Genomic DNA, 27,780 nt, shown 5'->3' with positions numbered 1-27,780 from the left:
GCTCAGATTGATTCACGGCATTTCAGTCTTCCACAAGAACAATTGGTGGAAACTTGCCTTGCATTTGCAAATTAAAAGAGTCCACTCGAGGTTTTCCCAGAACAAATGGCTAGTTCACTCCAAAGTTAAATTCAAGTGTCAAAGGCAAGAACTATTTTAAATGTTTTAAGTGACAGTTGTTCTGGGCAGCACATTATTGCACTGCAATTTGTTTATGCTGTTTCTGCCCAAAGAAGCTTGAAGAGATAGCCAGTCCTGGGAGAAAAAAAGCAGTGTCCCCGTGGTCTTTTTGTGGCAACCCCAGAGAACAAGCATTGGGGTTGATGGAACTCGGGAAAAGCTTCAGAGGCAACAGGAAGCCAGCTCAGGCCTTGGGCACCTATTTTTGTACAGGGCATCATGCTGTGTACTATCCATGGATTGCCTAATCCATGCAACAACCTGAAATGTTGGTATTATTTGTCCCTTTTACAGAGGTGGCCATCAAGGCCAAGCAGAGTTAAAAGACTTGCTCATGGTTCCATTACCAAAGATATCAGAGCTGGGGATCAAACTGAAGTCTGACTCCAAAGCCTGTATTATTTCTGCTACATCACATCGTCCATATATGTCTTACCTTTATAGCTGTGTTTATTCAGGTAAACACAGAGGAAGGCACCTTACACTTCAAAATCTTGAAATCAACAGTCTTTTTGTTTAGCAGTCAAATTTGATATTATTCTATTCCATCTCCATCACTTGGGAGCTGGCTCTGATTTTCTCCTACTGGGGTTTCCCTTGTTTTGTTTTTAAGCTTATGATGTTGGCTGGTTTCTAGAACGCCACTGGAACTCTTGAACGGAAATGGGGGAAGCATAAAGTGTATTGATCTCCAGCTCCCAAGTATCTAACCTGCCCAAGGAATTTGTCATGGCAGACCAAAAAGCTAAGGGTAGCCACGTTGTTCACTCAAATGTGAGCCAGAGGGTCAGGGGGTGTGGGCTGTCACCACCGATATTTTCAGAGTTCAAGATGCCCCACAAATGTACATTACATTATCATGTGTGATGTTGGTGATGTCTGTCTATTTGTAGAGATTGATGCCCCCAAGAACTTGCGAGTTGGTTCTCGCACAGCAACCAGCCTTGACCTCGAGTGGGATAACAGTGAGGCCGAAGTTCAGGAGTACAAGGTTGTATACAGCACCCTGGCGGGTGAGCAATATCATGAGGTACTGGTCCCCAAGGGCATTGGTCCAACCACCAGGACCACCCTGACAGGTGAGTAAGACCTATCTCTTAGGGTTATGCTGGTTGCTGAGTCTACACCCTCACAGTTCTCTCCCCAACCCACACACCTTACAAACCCATGGCCAATTCCTACTGATCTCATCTCCTAAGTGCCTAGCACATATGTCTAGTACTGTCCATTGTACTGCCATCACCTGTTCTAAGCTACTAACATCTCTTTTTTTTTTTTTTTTTTTTTTTTTGAGACAGAGTCTCTCCGTCACCCAGGCTGGAGTGCAATGGCACGATCTCAGCTCATTGCAACCGCTGCCTCTCGAGTTCAAGCAATTCTCCTGCCTCAGCCTCCCAAGTACCTGGGATTACAGGCATCTGCCACCACGGCCGGCTAATTTTGTATTTTTAATAGAGATGGGGTTTCTCCATGTTGGTCAAGCTGGTCACAAACTCCCGACCTCAGGTGATCCACCCACCTCGGCTTCCCAAAGTGCTGGGATTACAGGTGTGAGCTACCGCACCTGGCCTTCCAGTAACTTTTTCAAAGTACATTTTTGATTATGCCATTGCACTATGCAGATATTCCGGGGACTTCCCACTGCTCTTAGGATAAGCCCAGACCCTTAGTGTGGACACCAGGCCCTGCCTGGTTTTCCCCTGCCCTCTCCAGACTCACCATCCACCCACATACGCTGGTGTTTTCTGGGCTCCAGGCCCATAAGTCTGCTTCTTTCCATTTCTCAAATACATTTTCCCTCCTGCTACAGGGCTGGCAAATGCTGTTCCCTCTGTCTGATAGGAACCTCTTCATCTAGCCGATGCAGACTTCCCTTTCCACTCCCAGGTTACTTCCCACTTCAGGGAGCCTGTTTGGTTCCTGGAAGAGGTCAGTTCATTCTGTCCAGCAGCCTCATCTTGCCAGTTTCCACTCACCTCCTAGCACTCCTCAGGTTATCATTTTACATGTGTGGCATGATTGTTTGACTATCAGTCTCCACCCTAAACCTAAATCTCTGTGAACATTGCACCATATTTGGTTTTGCTCATTATTGAATCTCAGAGTTCAGCATTTCCTGAATGAATGAATGAAACTGCAAAAGTTCACTATGATTTGGGCATGGATTGCAAGAGTTCACTGATAAAATGAGAGCCGAGTCATGCCATATGCACCCTGTGAAAAGTTTGGGTTTATTCTTAAGGGCAATGGAGAGTCATTGAGGGATTTTAAGTAAGGTGATGTAATGACTGGATTGTGCAGAGAAGGGCAAGGTCAGAGGCAGGAAGACGGCTTAGGAGGCTGTTGCCGGAGTCAAAGGGAAATGATGATGGCATGGACTAAGGCAGTGTCCTTGGTCACAGTGATACCTGGCTGGGAAGCATTCCCTGTCCCCTGGGAGTGTGAGACCCAGTCAACACCACTCCTGGGGCCTCTGGCTCACCCATCCAAGAAAACCCCCTTCCCAAACTCACCAAAGGGTAGAAGACGGGAAATGGGGGCGCGGTTTTCAGACGAAGGAGATGCTGTGCAGAACAGTCGCGGACCAGGAGCTGCCAGTGTGCTCACAGACAGAGATTCTGTTTAGTTTGTGTCTTGGATTCCTACAAAAGTATTTGCTGTCTTGGTAGACAAGGGATACACAGCAAAGAGCGCTTACAGTAAACAAGGGCAGTATAATCAAAGCAGTTTTCCTCCCAAGTTGAAATCCCAGACCGCCTTGCCAAATACAGCCAGTTAAAGTAAATATAATAAATGCCTTTTCCAGACAGACACACTCCTAAAGGCACAGCAAGGAGATCGGAAGATATGCTGACCAAGCGGATTAACAGGGGTGAATTAGGCAGAGAAAGGATAGACCAGCTGGCATAGGGCCTCGCAGAGAGCTTGAAACAGTCACAAAAATTAAGCTAAATCCCCCCAAAAAAACACAAAAACTGAAATGATACAGGAGGGAACTGATTCTAAGTGCAGCCCATCCCTGCCTAGAGCCGCAGGCTAATTTGGTAATTAGCAGTTATATAAAATCAATGGCTAACTGTTCAGATGGAGGATGCGCCATGAAATCGTGAGAGAGACAGAAAACCCAGACACGTCCTAGTTCTTATTTCCCTCTACTGGGAAAAAAGAAGATTCAACACTCACAGATCATCTGTCTTATTCCAGGCACCCTCATACAGTTATAACTTCTTTAATCTTCACAACCACCTCATGAGGTGGGTATGGTTAGTATTCCCATTTTACAGATGAGGAAACTGAGGCTCATGGAGTTTGAAAACTTGCCCAAGTTCACAAAGCTAGCAAGGGGCACGGCTGTGATTCAAACGCACTCCTTCTGAGTACCAGTCAGAAGGTTACCCTTCCATGGCTGCTTCCACCAAAGAAGTAAAATGTAAGGGACAGTCCAAATTTAAATGCCACAGACCTAGAAGGGATGGGAAAATTATTATTGAGTATGGGGCTTAAATAGGTTGATTTTTTGTTACAGTCTGACTTAAAACATTTCAAATATATATATTACATTACATTTATATATTACACATAATTATCTCAGGGAGCTCACTGCTGGGGAGATTTATAAAGGCAAATAGCTTAACATAATTTAAGAAGGGATTATTGGCACATAAGGAAATCAAGTGTATCTGTACTCGCTGAGATGCTAGTTGCAAGGATTGTTGGTTCTCCTGCTGAGGCATCTGGGGGAAGAGAAGGGAGAGCCATGAAAAAAGAGAAAAGGACAAAAGGGAGAAGTTTGACTTTGGCTCTAAAACATTGTGCTTTCTCCCTCACTCTTCAAGTTGGAGCCTAAAAAGTTAAGTTTTTCAGCCTCCAACACCTGTGTTCAGACTCAGTTTGATTTGATTGCTGTGCTCTGTGCAATATGCTGAGAGCCTAGACTTTCGACTCTGTACCCAGGCTTGCCACTTACTGTGTGATCTGGGACAGTTGATTGAATCTTTCTAAACCTCTGTTTCTTCATCTGTTAAAGGGGACTGATACCACCGACCCCACAGTGCCATCATGAGGCATTCATGAGGCAATACATTTAACGAGCTTAAGGTGGTGCTTCTGACAACAAACTACTCAGTAAGTGGATGGCAGTGGTGAAGAAGAAAGAGATGAGGAGGCCTGTGAGCTACTGGATGGTTTAGGATGTCCTCCTTTAGTCCAGGTGGCCTAGTGGTTTAGAACCTTGCCTCCCACAGCGTGGTGCAGCCACCAGCAGCCCGGGCATCACCCCCAGAGACGTTGGAGGCCTCTTCTCCCGAGAACTACCAACCCAAAGCCTGCATTTTAGGACCCCTGCTTCAAGGAAATCCATGAAACTCACTTAGAGCACAGCTGTGGAAGTCACCCCACCCAGGGGTGAGACCAGCTTCATGAAGTGTGCATCCTTGAACAAATTTCTTAAATTTCCTGCACTTCAGTTTTCTCACCTGAAAGACATCCTATCTACCTCATTGGGTTGTTGTGAGGATTAAACGAAATCATACATATATCCCTATTCAAGTACTTAAGATGGAGCCTGGCACACAGCAAGCACTCAACACCCATGTGATTTTTTATTGGTATTAAACCCCACAAAGCTCAGACCTGAAGCCATGGCTGCCTGGCCTTTTCCAGGCACAACGTCAGGCCCCCTTTACTCTCGCTATTGACTCTCAACCCTTAAAGCTCTGTGGCACCTGTATTTGCCGTTCCCTGCAGGAGCCCTTGTCTCTGAGTCCACCATTTTCCTCTTTGCTGTGGAATCCAGGCCCTTCCTGACTCTCCTGGTCTCTGAGGCATTCCCAGGGCTGGCTGGCAGCAAGCACCCCCTCTCGACCTCCCTCTTTACAAATGTTGCCCTCTGCCACACAGAGTCCAGGCTGGGGCCCAAAATTCAAAACATTCCCCCGCCCCCCATTATTCTCTGTAGGCAACGTCCAGAGAATTCCTTCTGGGATATGAATTTGCTTCTGAACAACAGACTCAATGTCTGCAATGACTTTTTCTCTCTGCTCTGGTGGCTTCTGTGTCCTTAATAAGTCTGTTTTAGGCTCAGTCACTTAGCCTGTATGGTGTCTGTTTGGCCTGTGCACCATACCTATAGTCCCAAAGGGGTGCTTGAGTGTTACACATCTTACCAGCCAGATTAGAACCTGGCACCATGTAACAGGGTACAATACCACTCTGCTTTCTGGGCAGCAACAACAACAACAACAAAAAGAAAGAATTTAGAAAACTCCAAGTAGAGAGAGGGAGGGAAAGAGAGAGAGGGGGGAGTGAGAAGATTTTTAGTTGCTGACTGCAATTTAGCCAAAAACATCAACTTCCCTGCCTGGGACTAACACAAATTATAAACACTACTCTGGCCTTTGTGTACAAGGTGACTGCTCTAATCTGTCATCAAAAAGGCATGTGGTTGTGTTTTAGCAGTAGGGGAGGGGACTTGCCCTCAGCCATCCACACTCTCTCACCTGGTCTTCCCTCATGAACAGAAGTCTAGGATCCTTGAGGATTCTCATGACTAGGAAATAAGGCAAAAGGAGCCAGGCCCATGTGGTCACAGGAGCATCATGCTCTCACAACCATCCAAGGCCTGTTTATCGCACCCCTCACCCACTCCACAGGGCACCTGCCTGTGGGCCTCATGGTGGCACTTGCCAACCTGCTGCCTCTCCCTGGACCAGGACTATCTCGATCTCCAGTTGACAAGCTGAAAAATTGCCAACAGGGCCTAGGAAATCCAGAAGCTTGACAGTTTCTACAGATGTGATACAACATAAGAATGCAAGAAAACAGAGACTTACAGCCAGTCACACATGATGCACTCACACGCACCACATGCACACATGTACACACAAACACACCTACACACTCTCACACTTACACTTAAGCACATACACACTCACACGCACATACACACACGCACACACTCACATAGTCATACACACCACACATGCTCATGTACTCATAAATACACACTACAAGTTCATATACCCTCACACTTACACACACTCACACACACTAGGCTGACACCTGTAAGCACATCCTGATCATGCTTTGGGAGTTGCTGCCTTCAAGGTTTCTGGCCCAAATGGGGGTCTAGTGGTGAGAAGGTGGGCTCCTCAGGGTACACTGGCAGGCCATGTGCTTGTCTGCAGGAGAAGAAATCTGAGACTCCAGAGGGAGTCTAGCTGGCGAGTCAGCACTGACCATGACACTCGATGTCCACCTCACCCTGTCTGCACTCCCTGATGGGCCAGTGCACAAACACCAAACCCAGCACCAGACCTTCAACACCCTGCAGCTCTTCTGAGGAGGAAAGGACCAGGCACAGGGCCTGGGGGCCTGGGCCAGACAGTACTCAGCCTCCTTTGGGCGAAGTCACAGTGACCCCAAGTGGTCACTTTGGTAAGGCACCCTCCAAACATGGTGTCACCTTCCAGGGGCGGGAAGGTGGAGAGTGGGCTGCAGAGACCCAAGTAGAAGTGGAGGAAAGAAAGGACAAAGGCTTCCACGTACCTCTTCCTCACGGAGTTGGGACATACAGGGCCTATTCCTTATTTGTCTTAAAGGCTGGGGATAAGGGGCTCAGGGGAAAAGCCAGAAAACTATTTCAGAAAAGCTGAAACTATTTCAGCTTCAGCTTCCACTTCCTCAGCAGGTAGTACTTGTTCACAGCAACAACCCAGAATAGGGATGCTCCTGTAGGACAAGGCTGACGAGCTGTGTTTCTCATTAATTCCACCAGCAATAAGAAAGCTCCATCTGAGAACAGTCCTTAGAAGTATTATTTTTCTTATCAAAAATGGGCTTGTTAGGCCAGTCCCTTCCTTTAAATCAGGATGGAATTGGCTGCTTCTCTTGAGACTTGAACATCATGCACACCCAAAAAAGCAGGGAAATGGCCTCGAAAGCCTGACTCATTCCAGGAACCCTGAAGATGCACCTGTCATTATCCAAAGAGATAAGTGTGGGGAGGCTGGGAGCTCAGATCTCCATTTAACTAAAAAGTAGATTGGTGCCTATCTGGTGTGATTTCAGGGGCTCTCCAAAGATCCTCTCTGCATATCTCCCCCATGAAACCTCTGGTCTCCAAATTCCACTGATGGGAAATTTCTCTGTGAGGGACCCTATATTAGTCCCTGGGTTTTCATGAATTATTTTGCCAGAGCTGCCTTTGTATGCCCTGTTTCCTTTGTCTGGGATGCCCTCCCTGCCACCAGATGTCCATGGGTCCTTCAAAACCCAGTCCAGATATCCTCTCTTCACAGTCTCCCCAACACTCCCCACCACCACCGCTACTGCCACCACCACCATGCTGCTTCTATGCATGTTTTCTCACTATACTACATACCGAAAAAAATAAAATCTTTGACCCAAAGACCTAAGAGTCTAGTGAGGAAACCAATATGAAAATTAACAATAATAACATAATCACTATAAAAACTGCAGATTGACTGCAAGTTCCTTGGGGACAGGGTCCTCAGTTTGTCCCTCTCCACGAAGGAAGGCACCCAGTGCACTAGGGCCAATCACACCCCTAACCTCAGTTTCATAGACTTGAGCTTCACAGACACTTGGTAGATGATCCTAGGGATTTAAAGATGGAAAGAGTCCATATTTCCTCATGTCCACTTGAGCTCAACCAAGCCTGCAGACCCCAAGTATCTTATTCATGTTTTTGCTAGCAAGAGACAGCAATCTCAGTTCCTTGGGCGGCCTCCTCCCTACCACTTTCCCTGCTAGCAACAGCAGGCATGAAGAATAGGTTTCCAAAACAGGGCTAAATAAGTCATTCTGCCTTTATCACCACAGTCCTTGCACTGCAGGTGAGAATGTGCTAGCTCCTGTTCCTCTCCAGCCCTCATTAATCTATGAATGCTCATTATGTCCCATTCTGACCACTAGAGAATTCCATATTTCCTTCCCTCTATCTTTCCTTATCTTAGCCAGCTTTAAGTTTCAACTCAAATACCTTCTCTGGAAAGACTCATCTGCCTATTCCAGCCCATGCTGATCTTCTTCCTGCTGATCCTGTCCTCTTAGTCCCTTGCTGATCTTTTCCTCTTAGTTGGCAGCCCCTGCTTTGGTACTGCATTAGTCTATTTGCATCACTATAAAGGAATACTTGAGGAATTTATAAAGAAAGGAGGTTTGACTGGCTTGCAGTTCTTCAGGGTGTACAGGAAACATGACGCCAGCCTCTGCTTCTGGTGAGGGTCTCAGAAAGCTTACAATCATGGGGAAAGCCAGAAGGCGAGCCCCCGCATCACACAATGACAGAGGGGGCAAGGGCTCGGGGGAGGTGCCACACACTTTTAAACAACCAGATCTCACGAGAACTCACTCACTATCTCAAGCACAGCTCCAAGCCATTCATGAGGGCTCTACCCCCATGACCCAAGCACCTCCCACTGGGCCCCACCGCCAACATTGGGGATGCCAATTCAACATGAGATTTGGAGGGGACAAGCATCCAAACTATAACAGGTACCACATCACTCTCAATTTCCAATTTGCTTAATCTGCTCCCTCCTCCTGGCCTGTAAGACTCAGGGATGGGAACCATGCTATGATGTGTCCGAAAATATCAAGGGACTTGGGTTCCAAACCTAGTTTTGTTTTGTTTTGTTTTGTTTTTGAGACGGAATCTCGCTCTGTTGCCCAGGCTGGAGTACAGTGGCGTGATCTCGGCTCACTGCAAGCTTCGCCTCCCAGGTTCACGCCATTCTCCTGCCTCAGCCTCCCCGGTAGCTGGGACTACAGGTGCCCGCCACCTCGCCCAGCTAATGTTTTTGTATTTTTAGTAGAGATGGGTTTTCACCGTGTTATCCAGGATGGTCTTGATCTCCTGACCTCATGATCTGCCCATCTCAGTCTCCCAAACCTAGCTTTATCATGTAATAGTTGTGTGACCTTGGCCAAGGAATAGACTTCTTGGAGCTCCTGTTTGCTTATCTATAATACCCTATCAGTAGCACTGCAGGGAAATTAAATAACATGTGAATATTTAAGAAGCAGTTATAATTGCATAACTCTTTACCATCAGACACTCAAGAATTTTTTACTTCTCTTTTTCTTCCCTCCCCTTCGTCATTATTCTTTTCCATGTAGCTTAATGCTTGGCATATTATGGGTGCTCACTAAGTAATTAATTTACTTTGTTAGCACAGATTCCTTTTCATCCCCAAAAGGGCAAGGCTAATGTCTTGTTTAGCTCACACCACCTTGTGCCTGACACAAAGGAGGCCCTTAATAATATTTGCTGAGTGGATGACTATGCTTTAGAGGTTCCAAGAAGAATGGGTGTGAGGTGAAAGAGTTGAGAAAAGCAACAACCTCCAAGCTGAACAAAGAAAGTTCTGTAAGGAATGGAGAGTAGTGATTTCCTATGGGATGAATTTTCCATGCTATTGTTAAGAAAGGGAACAGGGCCATTTATATGTTACCACTTGCAGGAGTTGGATAGAGAGATAAAGGGGGCATTGATAGAGAGCAATGGGGTCTTTAAAAAGTGAGAAATCCCTAGGAGTACTCAGAGTGCTGATATATAGGTGCACTGGCTATGCCTCGGATACTTGTGGTTTTTTTTCCAGCAGAACTATATTTTACCTGCTGGCAAAGAGCAACAATTCACTTGTAGCATGGAAGAAAGCTGCTGAAAATCAAAGGAAAGCAGCAGACACAAACCTATAAGCGAGTCCCACTTTTCCATCCTCTAGACAGAAAACCTGGGAAGAGAATGCTTTAAATTCTGCTCTGCAGTTTTCTGGGAGAAGATGATTCCATTGTAAATTATTGAACATCTCATTTAAGCTTCATAAATAAGAAACTGGGATGAAAATGTTACATGTTAGATCTGTTTGGCAGCGTATAATTTCTGTCTTATTCCCTCGATCTGTCACCCTTCATCTATGTTGGAGAATTGCTACTTCATTATAGGCAATTGAAGGTCTCAATCAGTTGCCTGATAAAAATAGTTTATGTCCCAAAGGTAATCTCATTTCTGCAACCAAGGATGTACCTGGGACTCACTGAACATATTGATGGAGATAAATCTGTGCTTCAGATGGATCTGGAGGTACTGCAATCACCCACTCAATCTAGAGACAGGTACTCGGCCCAGCCAGGGGCAAGGTCCTCACAGCCACCTGGACTCCCTGAATCACTGGTTTCCAACAGAGCCAACAGGCTAAGCCCCAGCAAACCAATAACAACAGGTGTACCCAGGAACAGCCTGTACTTGCCTGGGTTACTTTTTGTAGTTGATGAGACCACTCACAATAAAAAAGTACTCAAAATCCAGGAATAGTTCTCTGTGCAAAGTAATAAAATATTAGCTATTACCAGTAAGATCCAGGCACTGGACTTTAAACACTTGGACTCATATAATCCTCATGATGACCCTCTGATATAGATGCTGTTAATTATTCTCATGCTTCAGAAATTGAGGCTCAAAGATGTTAAGTAATCAAAATTACACAGGTAAAAGGTGGAAGAGACTGAATATAAACATAGATATGTCAGACGTCAAAGGCTGTCAAACTTCAAAGTTTACCTCCACTGGTGTTGCCACTTTAGAGAAAGAAAGAATTTAAGGGTTGGGAAAGAAAGCAAGCTGGTTCAAGAAAAGAAAGAGGGCTGATTCGAATGCCTACCCAGACAGGGCTTCGGGACTGCATTCCTGGGAGGGAAACTGGCCTGGTAAGCTCTGCCATGCTTAAGCAACATTTATTGCATGGACTGCACGAAACCCCACTGAGGAAGGGGATGAAGAACCCACTGGCTGCCAGGCAGCATTTCTCTTGGCCAAGCCAAGCCATTTGTTAAAGAAATGTTGCTCAAAGTATTTCCAATCAAAATCAGGGATTCCAGAGAAATCACAGCTGCCCTGAGAAGCCAGTGTGATGGAAGAAGTAATAGGACATCCCATTCCTCCTAAAAGCCCTGAACTCTGAGACCAGAAGCCAACGGGGCATCTCTAGCTGGTCACAGACTTACTCCGTGCCATAGTTTCTTTTTATAAAAAGATGATGTACTCTGTTGAATAACAGTCCCCTCAAAATGCATGTCCACCCCAAACCCATGAGTGTGACCTTATTTGGAAATAAGGTCTTTACAGATGCAGTAGAGTTAAGATGAGGTCATACTGGATTAGGGTGGCCCCTAAATTCAATGTGACTGGTGTGTTTATAAGAAGAGGGGAAGACACAGACACACAAGGAGAAGGCCATGTGTCTACAGAGGCAGAGACTGGGGCGACGCAACTACAAGCCAAGGAATGCCAGGGACTGCTGGCAACCACCAGAACCTAAGTCTCCTTGAGCCTTCAGAGGAAACGTGGTCCTGGAGACACTTTGATTTCAGACTTCTAGACTTCAGAACTGTGGGAGGACACATGTCTGTTTTAAGCCACACTGTGTGTGGTCATTTATAACAGTAGTCATAGGAAGCTAATGCAGATGGAGAAAAGACTGCTTATCCCACCATCCTCCCAAGGTTGTGATGAGACTCTAAAACACAATCCATTCTGAAAAACACAGATGTTATATAAACACAGAATACCATTGCAATCAGCCATGAGCCCACACAAAGTCCCACAAAGAGCCTACCGGAAGGACTCAGACTGACCATTAGAGGTTGGCAGGGTGATCACTTGATTTTGTTGGGTTTTTTTGTTTTGTTTTGTTTTTGTTTGTTTGTTTTTGTTTTTTTGATACAGAGTCTCACTCTGTCACCCAGGCTGGAGTGCAGTGGCGTGATCTTGGCTCAGTGCAACCTCCGCCTCCTGGGTTCAAGTGATTCTCCTGCCTCAACCTCCCAAGTAGCTGGGACTACAGACGCACACCACCACACCAGGCTAATTTTTATAATTTTAGTAGAGATAGTGTTCACCATATTGGTCAGGCTGGTCTCAAACTCCTGACCTCAGGTGATCCACGCACCTCGGTCTCCCAAAGTATTGGGATTATAGGCGTGAGCCACCGTGCCCTGCCTTTGTTGGGTTTTTCTACAATCCCAGTCCTAATAGATAAAGATGAGTTTGATGCCAGTTGTAATAGATGAAATAGCCCTCAAAGAATCCCCAGCATCTGTGAATATAACCACCTTACAGGGCAAAAAGGACTTTGCAGGTGTGATTAAATTAAAGATCTTGAGAAGGAGAGACTAGACTGTCCTATGCAGGTGGGTCCAACATGATCACAAGGATTTTCATAAGATGGTTGTAGGGAGGTCAAAGTAGATGCAATGATAGGAGCAGAGGTCAGAGAGAGAAAACAGATTTGATCGTTTCAAGCTGCTGGCTTTGAAGATAGATTAAGAGACCATGAACCAAAGAATGCAGGCAGCCTCTAGAAGCTAGAAAAGGCAGGGAAATGGATTTTCTCCTAGAGCGTCCAGAAGGAATGCAGCCCTGCTGAACTACTTTAGACTGCAGACCTCCTGAACTAACTGTAAAAGAATATACTTTCATTGTTATAAGTCACTAAATTGTGGTGATGTGTTACAGCAGCAATAGGAAACTAGTACACCAGTCAAACTGGTTAGTCTGAAAATAAATGTGAAAGAGGGCAAGGAGAGAACCCAGAGAATTCCAGATCTTCTAGGAGCCTCTCAGGGATCCTTCGTGGTAAACCTCCGAAAGAATTTCCTCAGAGAAGCTTACACCCTTTAGTGAGACAGTTTTTGCATTTCCTCTGTCTTCCTGGACTCCCCTGGAAGTTATTCTAAAATTAGATCCACAACCTTAGATACCCTGAGGCCTGAATTACTGAACTTGGTGGGGAGCTCATAGCAACAGGACTTCTGCATTCCCCTACTTGACAGCCCTGTGCTTAGAAAAAAAAAAATCCATCCACTGTTCCTCCCTAGAATGGACCCAGGAGTCCCCATATGGCCTCAGCTCCTATAAAAAGTAACTTGGTCCTTGTATATAACATTCAAGAAATGCTTTACAGGCCTATGTCCACACTGTCTCTCTTGATTACATACTCCCAAAATTCACAGTTTAAGCAAGAAATCCCCTCACTGGTTCAAGCCAACCTGAGACGCTAAGCATACAAGGAGTCCTTGTATACTTAGGTGAGCACACCTCTGAAGGTCACTGACAAGGCAGCCTCTCTGCCTTCCCAGAGAGCCTCGCTGCAAGAAGCAAGCTCCACATGGGCTGGTTCGTCCTATTGACTTGGATTCCTAAATAGTGAAATTGGGATTTCCTAATAGTTGAAATTAGGAGAGGATTCAAGCAGGACTAAACACAAGGTATGAATAAAAGTCTAAGATCATTTTCTTCCCTGCTTTCAGCCTTCCTAGCCCTGCCCCATACACAGAATAATGTTTGTTTCTCCATCCACTGATAGATCTGGTACCTGGCACTGAGTATGGAGTTGGAATATCTGCCATCATGAACTCACAACAAAGCGTACCAGCCACCATGAATGCCAGGACTGGTGAGTAGGAGGACTGCTGAGGAAGACCAGGTTAGCCTATAAGCCTAAGGAGTCATGGAGGCTCGTCCCAGCAAAAATTAGTCAGAAAGCAATGTCTTCCAGTGAACAAGGCTCTGGTGACAACTGTCAGCCTAGAAACAACATCTACCCTATGCCTATTCCCTAACCTCTGACATGCAGGATGGAGTCACCCTCTTCCCCATAGACCTATGCTCGGTCCCCCATGGTCTGAAGAGCTGCTCAGGGCTGTACAGAGCAGAGGTGGAAAATCCTAAATAGATTGATGCCATTGCAGGCCATATTTTTATCTAGACCACCCCGACAGCAGGCAGAATGGGGCATCTTCACCCTGCATGCACCACAGATGCCCTCACAAAGGCCACTTGGGTGAAGGTCTGTCTAGACTTGCAACAACCCATTAAATCTGAGGGCAGAAGAAAAGTCCAGTTGAGACCCTTGTTGCTCTGGATTCATCAGTTTTGCTTCCAAATCCTGGGTAGATTTCAAAGTCATTTCAGCAGCTATGGTATTAGCAGCCTGGGCCGGGCTAGGGATTTTAGACCGGTCCTTGTCCCAACGTTCAGCCTCTCTAGAGAACCACATGGACAAAGGTCTCCAGTTCCTCAAATCTAGCTGCCTGCCTGGCTATGGTTAGAACAAGTCAAAATAGCCTCAGGGTTGGAGGGTGGTGCCCTTCTGTTACCAGGATGGCATATCCCTACTTGGTGGTAGCTACCATTTTGTCCTTATTGGCTTATTGAGAAAGGATGGGAGAAAATGAATACGGGGAGCTTGAAAATCAGCAGCCAGCTTTGTCCCAGAGGTGGATGCAATCCAGTGGTATCAGAGCTCATCATGCCTTTCTGCAGATTGTTCATCTGTTTGCCAAGCCCCTGGCCATCATTCAGAGGGAAGGTGCTTAGCAAAATATGAGATAAGTGTCAGCAATGACAAGCTAGTGCTTATAGTCAGCAGGCAAAGCAGGCCAATAAATACTGCCCTCCTGGGGAACATGTGTAAAATAGGCCATTTATGTCAATCCACAGAACTTGACAGTCCCCGAGACCTCATGGTGACAGCCTCCTCCGAGACCTCCATCTCCCTCATCTGGACTAAGGCCAGTGGACCCATTGATCACTACCGAATTACCTTTACCCCATCCTCTGGGATCGCCTCAGAAGTCACTGTACCCAAGGACAGGACCTCGTACACATTGACAGATCTAGAGCCTGGGGCAGAGTACATCATTTCCATCACTGCTGAGAGGGGTCGGCAGCAGAGCTTGGAGTCCACTGTGGATGCTTTCACAGGTACCAGAGCAGCAGAAATCCCAGCCAGGTTCAGGGATCGGTGGATCTTAGTGTGAGAAATTCATCCAGGCAACTCACTCTTCCAATGTTCCATTTCCTTTGGAGAAAAGAGAGGTGGGTAGAAAAGGATAGACGCAAAACTAATAAATGCATCAAGAGGGAAGGGTTGGAAGTAAAGGGGAGAGGTGAGCAACAGTGTTACTTGCCTGAAAACTTGTGTCTGGTTTTTCTATGGCCTTGACATAGTAGTTGATTCTGTCCATCTTTCCCTGCTGCAGTAAATCAGAGGGAATACAGAGAATCCATGGGATCATGTAAAATTCCTTCCAGGATACAGGCTTTCAATTCTGGGTCAGTATTATGATTAACTCACAGAAGTATTTCTCATTTTAACAGAATCCATTTTCCCATATTTGGATTGGAAAAAGTGGAGTGAACAGGACTGGAGAGTGAAGAGGTGGAATCTCTGGGTTAGTGGGTGAAGGTGTAGCCCTTGTTAACAAGGATAGCAGATCACTTTAGCCAGGAAGTTCTTCTGGCCCAACGGCCCATCTCACATGTTTCAGGACCATCCATCTCCTTTGCTTTGCAGGCTTCCGTCCCATTTCTCATCTGCACTTTTCTCATGTGACCTCCTCCAGTGTGAACATCACTTGGAGTGACCCATCTCCCCCAGCAGACAGACTTATTCTGAACTACAGCCCCAGGGATGAGGAAGAAGAGATGACAGAGGTCTCCCTGGATGCCACCAAGAGGCATGCTGTCCTGATGGGCCTGCAACCAGCCACAGAGTATATTGTGAACCTTGTGGCAGTCCATGGCACAGTGACCTCTGAGCCCATTGTGGGCTCCATCACCACAGGTGAGGCTGGAGGACTTGGCAGCAGGTGATGAAAGGGGTTCTCACAGTAGCCTTTGACAAATCAATGAACTTTTAAAAGAGAAAGACCCAAGGAGTAGGGGACTGCCTAGAGAAAGTCTATGAGCTGTTCTGAAACAGCTACTTCCTCCAGTGCTGAAGAAGATACGTTAGATGAGAAACTCCCATTTGGAAGGTGGGACAAAGTCAATGTCTTGAGGAGGTCAAAGTTTGAATGCATTTGTCCAAAACACCTCCCACTACCAGCTTAGAAAAAAAAGCACTGGAGATAGCTAGTCTGCAACAGGAATCCCTCTACAGTGAAGAGACACCTGTTCCTATTCTGGAGAGCCACCTCTTAACTGCCCGGAAAGGTCACTGGTAAACTGATGCTTCCTTAGTCTCACATGGGACTAGCATGCAATCAGGTAGTGACCTGACACTCAGAGAATGGGGTTGATTTGGATGTTGCTTAGAAAACACAGGCACTCTGAGATGAATTGGATCAATCCCAGCTCATTATTCCCAAATACAGTTTCAAATATGAGGTGCATGTGGGTGAAGACATGTATGTTTGGGTCGTTTCCTACTTATTAACAAGAACTCACAAACTGGACAAGTGGATTAAACACTCAGCTGATCAACTCTGTGATCCCCTAGCAGTAAAAAAAAAAAAAAAAAAAAAAAAAAAAAAAAAAAAAAAAAGTCCATAGCATAAATGAAATACAATTTAGGAAAATGGATTTGTTCTGGACTTGTGCTCTGAAATCCCTGTACAGTCAATAGGCAGTTTTTCAAAACTGAAACCAAAGGTGACTGCTAAAGAATAAGAGATACAAGCAAAATTTGGTTTATCATTAAAAAAAAAATTACCCCAGAGAAAATGCCTATGTTTCTCCCAATTCAAAACAAAACATATGAATTTTAAAAAAAGTTCCTAGTTGGCCTGCAGATAGGTAACAGGTACAGAGCTTGCCAGCTTGGCTTCATGTTGTTAAAATATTCTCCATGGACATAGCTTTAGTCATACCTGCAAGGTTTCAATTGAAACACCAACCTGATTGAAACACCATGGTTTTAAGGATACCCTATTATGCAGAAAGATCCTGTCTGCCTTTAGGACAACACTGGCTTTTGGTCAATATAAAACCAGGGATGAGAATTTCTTTTTCACACTGTGCTTTCTGTCTTTTTCCCTCAACCACTGGGTCCTTGTAGGAATTGATCCCCCAAAAGACATCACAATTAGCAATGTGACCAAGGACTCAGTGATGGTCTCCTGGAGCCCTCCTGTTGCATCTTTTGATTACTACCGAGTATCATATCGACCCACCCAAGGTAACAAAGTGATTTGACTTCTCAAAGATGCTAGGATTTGAATGAAGAATATGGGAGAATTAGCATATCTCGCAGAACATCCACTCCTGCCTGAGTTTTTCCTCTTCTCTGTGGCATGCTCCATCAGAATGAGAGTGGGCTGGTGAGCAGCCAAGAAACCCTGCACTCACCAATGCCTCTTGAGAAAGGCTTGATTACATTCACCCAGAAAGCAGGCCCTTCCCTAGCAGAGGTAACTGGTCACCATTATCTAGGCAGTGTCATGAGAAACAAAGAGGCCCAAAAGAATCTGCCAAGAACTAGGGTCACATGAACTTTCCTACAAGAATGAAGTTCAAGACTAGGATCCAGAGGGATGGCTAAAGACCCAGCAAAGCCAGATGGAGCCTTGGAGGGAACCACAGTGATGTGGTCCCATTTTAGCCACTCCAGCCAAGTTACAAGTCAGAGGAAATTGGCCCAGACCTCATCTGCACCCTGCCAGTTCTTGCTGGTACATGTGGCATTGTTAAGGAAGTGGAGGGCACACTCACTTCCAGTGAGGACACAGGACAGCTTTCTAGACTACACTGTCTCTGGACTGCGGGGACTGCTCCTTGCATCGGTGCCCTCCATACTGCCTTAATGTCATTGTCTTAGAGAAGACCGACTTGTTAGAAAACCACTTAATAGGTAGCTAATTTTACTTTGCTCCAAGGAGTCCATAAAATGAAGGAATGAGACCAGTGTGCAAAGCCTCTTCACACTCCAACATTCCCAGTCCATGAACCATGTAGCATCCCTCCCCACTGAGTACTGAGTCTCACACCCATCTGCTTTATTGACATAGACTGTACCATGGGTTGCTTGGATGAGAGGGCTGCTGAATTTTAACTGTAGATTCTTCTCGTCTCCAGTGGGACGATTAGACAGCTCAGTGGTGCCCAACACTGTGACAGAATTCACCATCACCAGACTGTACCCAGCTACCGAATACGAAATCAGCCTCAACAGCGTGCGGGGCAGGGAGGAAAGCGAGCGCATCTGTACTCTCGTGCACACAGGTAGGCATGTCTCCCTGCTGTGTCGAGTCAGGACCCTGGCTGAGGATCTGGGTGAAGTTGTTCAGGCTCATACAAAGGTTCTGGAGGCTGAGGCTCCATTTCAGGGTGCTCCTCTAACCCACTGTGTCTTGCAGGGCAATTTGCAATTTCTCTTCCCCTAATACTCCTCTCTAATACTAAAAGTTTAGAGAGTTACCCTCTATAAGTCTTGCTGGTTTAGGTTAGGAATTTTCATGGAACTTCCAACATAAACAGTGCCCTTTCAGACATGTGATGGAAGTGAATTCTAAAACAGATATCTGAATCATTCATCTGATTTTGTAAAAGACTCAGATAAGAAAATTTCACCTCAGAGAAGAAAAGGGTTGTTACTCCAGTAATGGAATTGGGGTCATGAAATTCATCATCAGATATAGCCAGAAACCACCAAGAAGCTGCCTTTGCTCTTGCTTTGTGCTCCAGGAAGAAAGAAGGCACCAAAGTGGCCATAACTCCCTCAACCAGGACCAAAGCAGTGGAGGTGATGTGGCTCCGTGGGCATCCTGGGCTTCCTGCAAGGGTACCATGTAACTCATGTCTCTGACAGGCCCCCTAGTCATATCCAGATGTCCTCTGCATACTCCATCAGCTCCTGCATAATGACCAGAGGAAGGGAGGTGCAAGGGAGAGACTGGCTTGCAATATGGGGAAGTGGGGAAGGGTAGTCCAAATCCCATGGCCTCCCTCTTGAAAACAAGCCCATACAATGGGGCTGAGGAGGACTCTCGGTAGCACCACTGCTCCTCCGTCTCTGGTCCCTCAGCAAGTACACCATGCAGAACTCACTAGCAGGCACAGCCAAAGTTTTCTATTCCCAAACCCTAGACCAAACCTCCTAGTTAAGCCATCATTCCCACAGCACATGGGAAAATATCAAGCTTGCCTCATTAGGAGAACACCTGGATTTTCTACGGTTGCTTAATTTCCCTGGAGAATGGTATTTCCCAAATGAGGGAAATATACTTTGGAATTTCTCACTGCTTTTATAGATGTTCTCAGAAGCTCAGAAACAGCATCTCTAGGGCAATGGGCCAAGAAATATTCCTTCACAAACACAAAAACTATTCTCTAAAGACAGCACAGGATATTCTGATCTTCCCTAGTCTCCTTCCAGGCTTAAGACCACAGATAACACAGCCATTCAGTCTTGCCCTATCTATTAAATTACCTGTGACCATTAAAATATAAACAAGTGTTGACCAGAAGTGAGGTCCAATAAACCAAAAGAAGCCTCTATCCCACCTTCCTGAACCTAGAAATTCATATTACAGAGATTAACCTTTTTTCCCATTGAGAAAAAATAAAATGTATTTCAAGAGCCTCCTATCCCCAAGATAAAAGAGAGCAGCAACTTCAGTCAAAAACTCATTTCTTTAGCAGGGCACGGATGCATGAACCTGTAGTCTCAGCTACCAGGGAGGCTGAGGCAGGAGGATCGCTTGAATCCAGGAGTCCAAGGCTACAGTGAGCCATGATCATGCCACTGCACGCCAGCCTGAGTGACAGAGCAAGACCTTGTTTCTCAAAAGAAAAAAAAAATTCCTTGGGTCATGAGCAGCTAGTATATCTAAAGCAGATATTTGGTATATTTGGTACACCAACCGCAATGGTATGCCCATCCAAACTGCCCTCCTTCCAGTCTAGGCAGAGCTATTTTGGCAACTTCCAATAACTAGATTGCCCCAGAATGTCTTATTTTGCTGTTGTTTGTTTGTTGTGGTTTTACGTTGAGGTCTATGATCTTACAACTTTTGGAAGTGAGTACTCCTTCAGGGTGTCATTTTGTCTCATGGTATCATGCATGTCTCAGATCAAGCCAAGTGTAGTCTAAGGGCTGCATTTGAAGAACTCTTTGAACATGCAGATTAGGGATACAATTCAAATTTTAACATTATGAAAATATTTGCCAGGTTGTTTCTTTGTGATAAAGGACATAGGCAAGTGAAAAAATACTTTCAATTAGAGAATAGGGTAAGATCCACAGCAGATCTTGGTTCTCAGAAGTGAATTGTATGACGCTTAGGTTGAGCTGATGCCTAAACTGTTGTAATAACATCCACTTGTGATAAATTCTAACCTGATAGAAGAGAAGCACAGTAATAAAGCAAAGGCTTAGAGCATGGGCAAATTAGACAAGGAAGAGGATCTTATGACAAGCACGCTCTGTTCCTCTAACAGGCCCTTTTGACCTCCTTACTAAGCCTGAAAGAATCCTTTTGACTCTTAATCCAACAAAAAGAATATCCAGGACTCAGTACTGAGTGAGACCTGTGAGCAGTGAAGCAATCATCCAATAATCAGATATCACTTTTGAGGCAACCTGACTGAGCCCATGCGGTCATTCCATGGATGGACCTTCTGTGTTCTCTGTCCTGGGGATACTCCTGCCCCTATGGAGTTGCCACCACTCCTCCTGAAGCTCATCAACAGAGATCTTTCCACGAGGCACACCTTTACATTTATAAAAGTGAAATAGCCTGGGAAGTATGATTATCTCATTAACTAAAAAATTGTAACAATTTCTGTGGGTTCTTAGTTGCTCCATCTACATTTAAATGTTGAAAATTCATTCCAGCCATACTTTGAAATCCTCTGTAGTACTTGGCACAGTATTCTGCACATAAGAAGTTAACGAATTAATTAAAAGGAAGAGCTGGGGGCAATTAGGGGAGAACTGGTTACTTGAGAGAAGGGGGGCAGGGAGAAAAGGAAGAGGCTGATGGAACCAGAAGAGGAGAAAGGGAAGAGGTTTCTGCTCACGTCTTTGTTTTGTAGAGTGCAGCAGCAGTCGTGTACCATGAGTGGAACTTCTGAGATCATTCCCTGCATTTCTATCCTGCAGCTCCTCTTACTTATAACTGATAACCTATCCTGTTTCAGCCATGGACAACCCTGTGGATCTGACTGCTACCAACATCACTCCAACAGAAGCCCTGCTGCAGTGGAAGGCGCCAGTGGGTGAGGTGGAGAACTACGTCATTGTTCTCACACACTTTGCAGGTGGGTGTCTGCAGGCCTGCAGATCAGGCAGGTGGGAATGGTGGGAATTGGAGCTACAGACCAGTATGATGTGAATAAACAAAACATTTTTTCAATCCAAAGGACAGATTAGAAATGTTCCTACTTCAGGTATACCATGAAGCCCTCAAGATATCCCCAAACTCTAGGCTGGGCGTCATGGCTCACACTTGTAATCCCAACACTTTGGGAGGCTAAGGCAGATGGATCACTCGAGGTAAGGAGTTCAAGACCAGCCTGGCCAACATGGTGAAACCCTATCTCTTCTGAAAATACAAAAATTAGCCAGGAGTGGTGGCGCACACCTGTAGTCCCAGCTACTTGGGAGGCTGAGGCAAGAGAATCACTTGAAGCCAGGAAGTGGAGGTTACAGTGAGCCAAGATTGTGCCATTGCACTCTAGCCTGGAGTCATAGCGAGACTCCATCTCAAAAAAAAAAAGAAAAAGAAAAAGAAAGAGAAAAAAAAAGATATTCCCAAACTCTGCAAACTGTATCAAATCTAGAAACTGAGAAAGCTGAATCTGAAAGGTACAAGAAAGGCACGTAACCAAGGGCAAGTACAAAATCAGAACAATAGCACTAGGAGGACAAAACTCAGAGCAGAGCTAAGACTTGCTCCCAAAATGCTACAAACAAGAAAGCAGGCTTTTCTAAATATTTGCAGAGCAAGAAAAATACTGAAGACATAGGACCAAGTTTGGAACAGATAGTACAGGATAACGGGTGACAAAAGATTCCGGACAGCTAAACTCTTCTGTTGTTTTTATCTTCTCTATTCACATCCAGCCCAACAGGTTTAACTAAGACAAAATCTTGAATTTCACTGTCTTCTGCATCATGCTTGTTCACCTTACACCAATTGAAGCTGAACAGAGCAGAGAAGCCCAAAGCAAAATAGTGTTGAGTCCTTCAAGTCTCTAGGCTTAGGGAAGTTCTTTCCCTGCCTACATCAAACATGTGATCACAGAATTGTTTTGGGTTATATTCAGGAATCCAGAGAACAAAGATATCAGAAGACAGAAGGCAGGTAGATGTCTTGGTTTTCAAAAATGGCAGAGAAAGCTAATTCTGTATGCTGCAAAGAAGTAAACTTATTGTCAAATCTTAGGAAGGTAAAAACTAAAACAGACAATTAAACAACTGGGAAAAGGAATTAGTGATTACCATATACCAGCACAGGTTCACCGAGAATAAGTTTTATCAAAACCACTTTATGTCTTTGTTTTCATTGACAAATCTGGTAGTACATTTGTATTTCATCAAGGCATTAGAAAACTCCACTTATCACTCAGTCCTTAGTTAACATGGAAAAATACATGAAAGGTCATATTTGGAGTTAGTTGGGACTGTAGTTGAATGAATGACCCTCCATGAAGAAGGGATATCATTACTCTGGATATGTCCTAACCCCTCTGTGAGCATGCACAATCATCTCAATTCCTGTCACCCCTCCTTGCATAACATGATCCCGCATTTTCAAACGATCACCATGCTTTCTCAAGCCTCCACGCATTTGCACATGCTATTTCTTTCACCAGGAAACTCCCCCACTTGTCCGCCTAGAAAACCCATCCCTCAAGTCTTGGTTTCAACCCTATCTCTTCTGTCAAAGCTTCCCTGAAGGCAGTCAGACATATCTGCTCACAGACACAAAACACACAACTCCAACATAGCAATGAACTTCCATTCATTCCACAAATACTCTTGATGCCCTCCCATGCGCCATACACTCTACAAGGCTATAAGGATTCAGAAACAAACATTGAGCTCTCATCTTTGTGGAACTCACTTCTAATGATGTTGCAGAGAAGTAAATAGTTACAACTTGATGTGAGCAGTGTATGCTATAGACATGCACAGAACACCATGGGCCATGTCCAGTGGGCTACTATGATTGGTGTCAAGCTGTGGAGGGAAAGAAAGAAGAAAAGTCTCAGATAAAGTGAAAGAAGAAAAGGAGAAGAAAGGGAATTTCAAGAAATAAGAGCAGACTGTGGGCATTTGCAGAGATGTGAGAGTGTGAGAAGTCTGAAGAACTGCTGTAATTTGGTATGGCTGGAGCATTGATCAATGGCATGATGTGCAAAGGGGGACATTAAAAAGATGATATCCTTATATATGCTCTTCCAAAGCTTAAGCATTCGTTTGAATTTTAACTTGTTTGTATGCCTTTAGACCACAAGAAACTTGAAATCTCAAAGCCCTACCTAGTCTGAAAATGTGCCTAGCAAACTGTTAAATACTAAATAATTTCCAAGTATTCTAATTGCACAAAAGAGAAGTTGGCCCTGAACTAATGAACACTTTTATCAACAGCTTGAATGAATTCAGAAAAGACATGCTTACCAAATTTGTGTATAAAACAAAATTGTGATCAATAGAATCCAAGTTCAAAAATATTTTAATAAACTGAAACAGTGGCCCAAAACTCAACCAACAAAGCAAAATGCAATAGAAATAAATGCAAAGCTCTGCCTGTGGGTATAAAAAATCAACTAACAAAATTGGATTGGGAAGTAGGGGGACTGGTTACAAAGAAAGTCTTTTATTAGCAATAATCTTGGCATGTGACAACAATATCACATGGCATTCCCAAAACCTAACTAATTAATTTAAGTGGTACAAGTACAGACTGATCCTGTTTATTTCATTGGTCAGTACCTCTCAATTATTGTTCTAGGTTCTCTGAGTTTTGGACTTTAGCAGGGACATTGATAAACTGTTACTTGTTCAGAGAAAAGTAGACAGAACTGTGAAGATTTTAAAATTGTCACATAAATGTGATGGGAAGTGGGGGCTGAATTTTCTCAGTCTAATGGAGAGAGAACTTGATTAGGAAGGATGGTGGAGAGGAAGGGGTCATGTAGACAAAAGACTAGATTTATCCTTTATAACTCCAGAGACCCGAATAGAAGTTATAGAGAGGACAATTTGACCGGCACATAAAGAACACTTTTTTTCCAATTAAGATGTAAGAGATGAGAGGAGAATCATTGCATGGAGTAAGATACTAAGCCAGATAACCTATGAAAGACTTTTTTTCCCAAAATTCTCTAGTAGTAAATCCATGTGAAATGCCTTTGGATTTGGTAGGTCTTTCCTAAACTGAGTACCCTTATTCAACCCTTATTCATATTCATCTGAGTTCAGTTGCTGGAGAGACCATCCTGGTTGACGGAGTCAGTGAGGAATTTCGGCTTGTTGACCTGCTTCCTAGCACCCACTATACTGCCACCATGTATGCCACCAATGGGCCTCTCACCAGTGGCACCATCAGCACCAACTTCTCTACTCGTGAGTACATGGTCATCTACATACCCGAATCCCTGGGGACTTTTGTGGAAATGACCAGTTTCCTTGTGGTGGACTAGATTATCACCTGTAGGCTTTGGACAAGGCAGCTATGAGCTGTTCTTATTTGGGCTGACTACAGCCCAAATTCAGTGAAACTGAGCTGCAATTTTTGGCCAGCAGACACATGTCTTTTTCTGCTCTCGCCCTGGGTGACAGCAGAAGAACCAGGTCAAGAGAAGTCTGTACTCGGAATGCATCTGCCCCAGAAAAGTCTGATGGATATTAAAAGACTAGATATCTAGGAAAGAGCTGCTGAGTAGAGTGATGAATAGGAGAAAGTAGACAAGGTAACATGTGAAAACACAAGTTCACGAGTGAACGAGCAGACATGAGATTGTATCAGGGTGAGGATCTCAGGCATAGAGGGTCAGTGTGGAAGATGTCATACCCAAGCCTAGAGGCCCTGTGAGGGAAGGGGAAGTAGCTGCAAGAATGATCGTAGCACTGAATGATTATCGTCTGACCCAGGAGCACCCTTTATGCTCCTGTCTAAGCCAGAGCAGGGGTCAGCATCTGAGCAATCCTAAGACCAAAGAGGTGGGCAAACAGATACCCATGCCTGAAATCAAGCAGGGGGAGGAGCTGGAGAGGCAGGCATGCCCTGGCACTTTCTCCTCTTTGTAGTCCTGGACCCTCCAGCAAACCTGACAGCCAGTGAAGTCACCAGACAAAGTGCCCTGATCTCCTGGCAGCCTCCCAGGGCAGAGATTGAAAATTATGTCTTGACCTACAAATCCACCGATGGAAGCCGCAAGGTGAGATTTTGCTGGAAAGGGAAAAGACCATTTCTCCCAAGTGAGGTCATGTGGAAACTGACTAGTGGAGTGACCACGGGACGTTGCAGGGAGGGGGAAGGAAGCAACCCACAGGGAACTCATCAGCTTCCCATCAAGGATACCCAGCCTGCTATTGATGAGACAGCCCTAGTCTGCAAGCCAGAAGATTTGGATGATAGTCCTAGCTCTACTATTACTCTCTACGTAAGTTGAGGCAAAGGACTAAACCTCTTCAAGGCTTGCTTTCTTCTCTAGCTAATGAGGGTCTCTACCCGTGCAACTTCACTGGGTTGTGCTGGTGCTTCCAATACAATGACACAAAACACACTGGAAACTCCCAAGTACAAGATATTGGAATAATTTTTCAACAACAGGACTGAGCAAACATGAGCTGGATACCAAATTCAATGGCTTTTATGCCTCTTGATAAACATTATAAAGATGGTATCTGTGTAGCCTACAGTAAAGACAAAACAAATTTTTGTTTTATTTCATCAGTTGAAAGAGTTCATCCAGAACACTGATTTTCAAGTTTTTGTTAGTGAAGCAACCTCTTTTTAAAGGGAAATCATATGCAGAAACCAAAAACACAGAATACATTTCAGCAGAGTTAGTCTGCTTGATAGAAATAAGGAGGACTTGGATCCTGCTTCCTCAGCTCTTTCTCTGCTCTCAAGCAAGTCCAGTGCAATCTGAAAACTTCTAGATTCAATAATGCAAGTATCTAAATTTATCCCAGTGTGCATTCCTGAGATAGGAGCTGGCCTAAATCTCACATGGGAGCTCTCCTCTCTGCTTATTGGTGCAGTAATCCTTATTGTGGGATGGAGAGGATGATAATGGCCATTGCAGTACTAACCTAGCTGCCCATAGGATTTGAACTTCCCTTCCCTACTTTCCCAAATTGCAAGCCAGTTGCTCCCTTCCACCACCCTTCCTTTGGCTCATCATACAGGAGCTGATTGTGGATGCAGAAGACACCTGGATTCGACTGGAGGGCCTGTTGGAGAACACAGACTACACGGTGCTCCTGCAGGCAGCACAAGATACTGCGTGGAGCAGCATCACCTCCACCGCCTTCACCACAGGTGAGGGAGCATGGCCACTTTGATGCCTTCTTCTCCACTTCCTGATGTTTGGCTCCTCAGCAGCCTCTGCTGAGACTTGCCCTGGGAGCAGTTTATCAAAAAGCTCAATTACCTCCTCCTTCTTTCCCCCTTTCCAATCCCCTACCAGGAAACCTCTCACTAACAAGGTCACCACAGGAACCAGCAGCACAACTCCCTGGTCCACCCAGACCAATTAAATGCACCAAGTAAAGACATCAGGTTCTGGCTGGACGCGGTGACTCACACCTGTAATCCCAGCACTTCGGGAGCCTAGGCAGCCGAATTACCTGAGGTCAGGAGTTTGAGACCAGCCTGGCCAACATGATAAAACCCCGTCTCTACTGAAAATACAAAAATTAGTTGGGCATGGTGCTGTGCGCCTGTAATCCCAGCTATTCTGGAGGCTGAGGCAAGAGAATCACTTGAACCCAGGAGGCAGAGGTTGCAGTGAGCCACGATCATGCCACTGTACTCCAGCCTGGGTGAAAAAGTGAGACTCCATCTCAAAAATAAATAAATAAATAAAAATAAAAAACATCAGGTTCCTCCTAGTTCAGATTTTCTGCAAGTGTTTTTCCAGCAAAGTTTATCTTTCTCTTCCTCCTTCCTCTGCTACATGTAATCAGAGATTCACTTAGTAAAAGCAGCAGTAGTAAACCCTCAACATTAAACCTGCAGCTCTTCTCCATACACAAAGCACTTTTACATTCCTATGGTCTCACTCAGTTCTTATATAACAAGTGGTCAGGAAGGCCTATGATCCCCATTCTACAGATGATTAAACTGAGGTTCATGGAAGCCAAAGACTTACATGGCTAGTAAGTAGCTGAGTCAGAACTTGAACCCAGGTCTTCTACTTCTAAATGCAGCTGTTCTGGCTGCATTCCCTCCTTAAGTCAGCAGAAGATACTTGAAAAACGCCACTAAAGGATTAAAAAAAAAAAAAAAGTCCTAATGTCTATAACAGGAAATAACCTAATACCTGACTTTTGAGAGTTACTTGCCAAGTACTGTTTAACTGCATTACATGTATTATCTAATGTAATCCTCACAACAGCCTATGTGGTGTGTACTACCATCTCTATTTTTCACAAATGAAGAAACTGGGCCCCAGAGAGGTGAAGTAACTCACCCAAGATCCCATAGCTCTTAAGTAGGGGAGCTGGAATTTGACCCCAGATGTTTCAGCTCTGGGGTCTGTGCTATTAATGTTTCTCTCTATCACCTCCCACTGTGCCTCTCTACAGTCCATGATGTAAGGCTGCCAAGCCCCGA

At 44.9% G+C, this 27,780-nt stretch overlaps 1 protein-coding gene across 6 annotated transcripts in view; it reads left to right on the top strand.

The window, feature by feature from the left end:
- Window positions 1–27,780, top strand: part of TNR (tenascin R) — a 428,883-nt gene that overhangs the window by 367,899 nt on the left and 33,204 nt on the right. For 5 of the 6 annotated variants that reach the window (XM_045393008.3, XM_045393002.3, XM_005540057.5 and 2 more), the window contains 10 exons: window positions 1,074–1,259; window positions 13,569–13,658; window positions 14,705–14,968; window positions 15,561–15,830; window positions 17,046–17,165; window positions 18,062–18,208; window positions 21,128–21,247; window positions 24,417–24,560; window positions 25,245–25,375; window positions 26,352–26,484. In XM_045393008.3, coding sequence (XP_045248943.2) covers window positions 1,074–1,259; window positions 13,569–13,658; window positions 14,705–14,968; window positions 15,561–15,830; window positions 17,046–17,165; window positions 18,062–18,208; window positions 21,128–21,247; window positions 24,417–24,560; window positions 25,245–25,375; window positions 26,352–26,484 — 1,605 coding nt within the window. Of the gene's footprint in view, window positions 1–1,073; window positions 1,260–13,568; window positions 13,659–14,704; window positions 14,969–15,560; window positions 15,831–17,045; window positions 17,166–18,061; window positions 18,209–21,127; window positions 21,248–24,416; window positions 24,561–25,244; window positions 25,376–26,351; window positions 26,485–26,632; window positions 27,055–27,780 lie in introns of those variants that run through there. The other variant, XM_045393005.3, reaches the window with a different exon arrangement.

This window comes from Macaca fascicularis, chromosome 1 (assembly GCF_037993035.2).
Source record: "Macaca fascicularis isolate 582-1 chromosome 1, T2T-MFA8v1.1".
NCBI lineage: Eukaryota > Metazoa > Chordata > Mammalia > Primates > Cercopithecidae > Macaca > Macaca fascicularis.
Note: the sequence above shows the minus strand (reverse complement) of the source record. Positions and strands in the feature narration are given on the sequence as shown.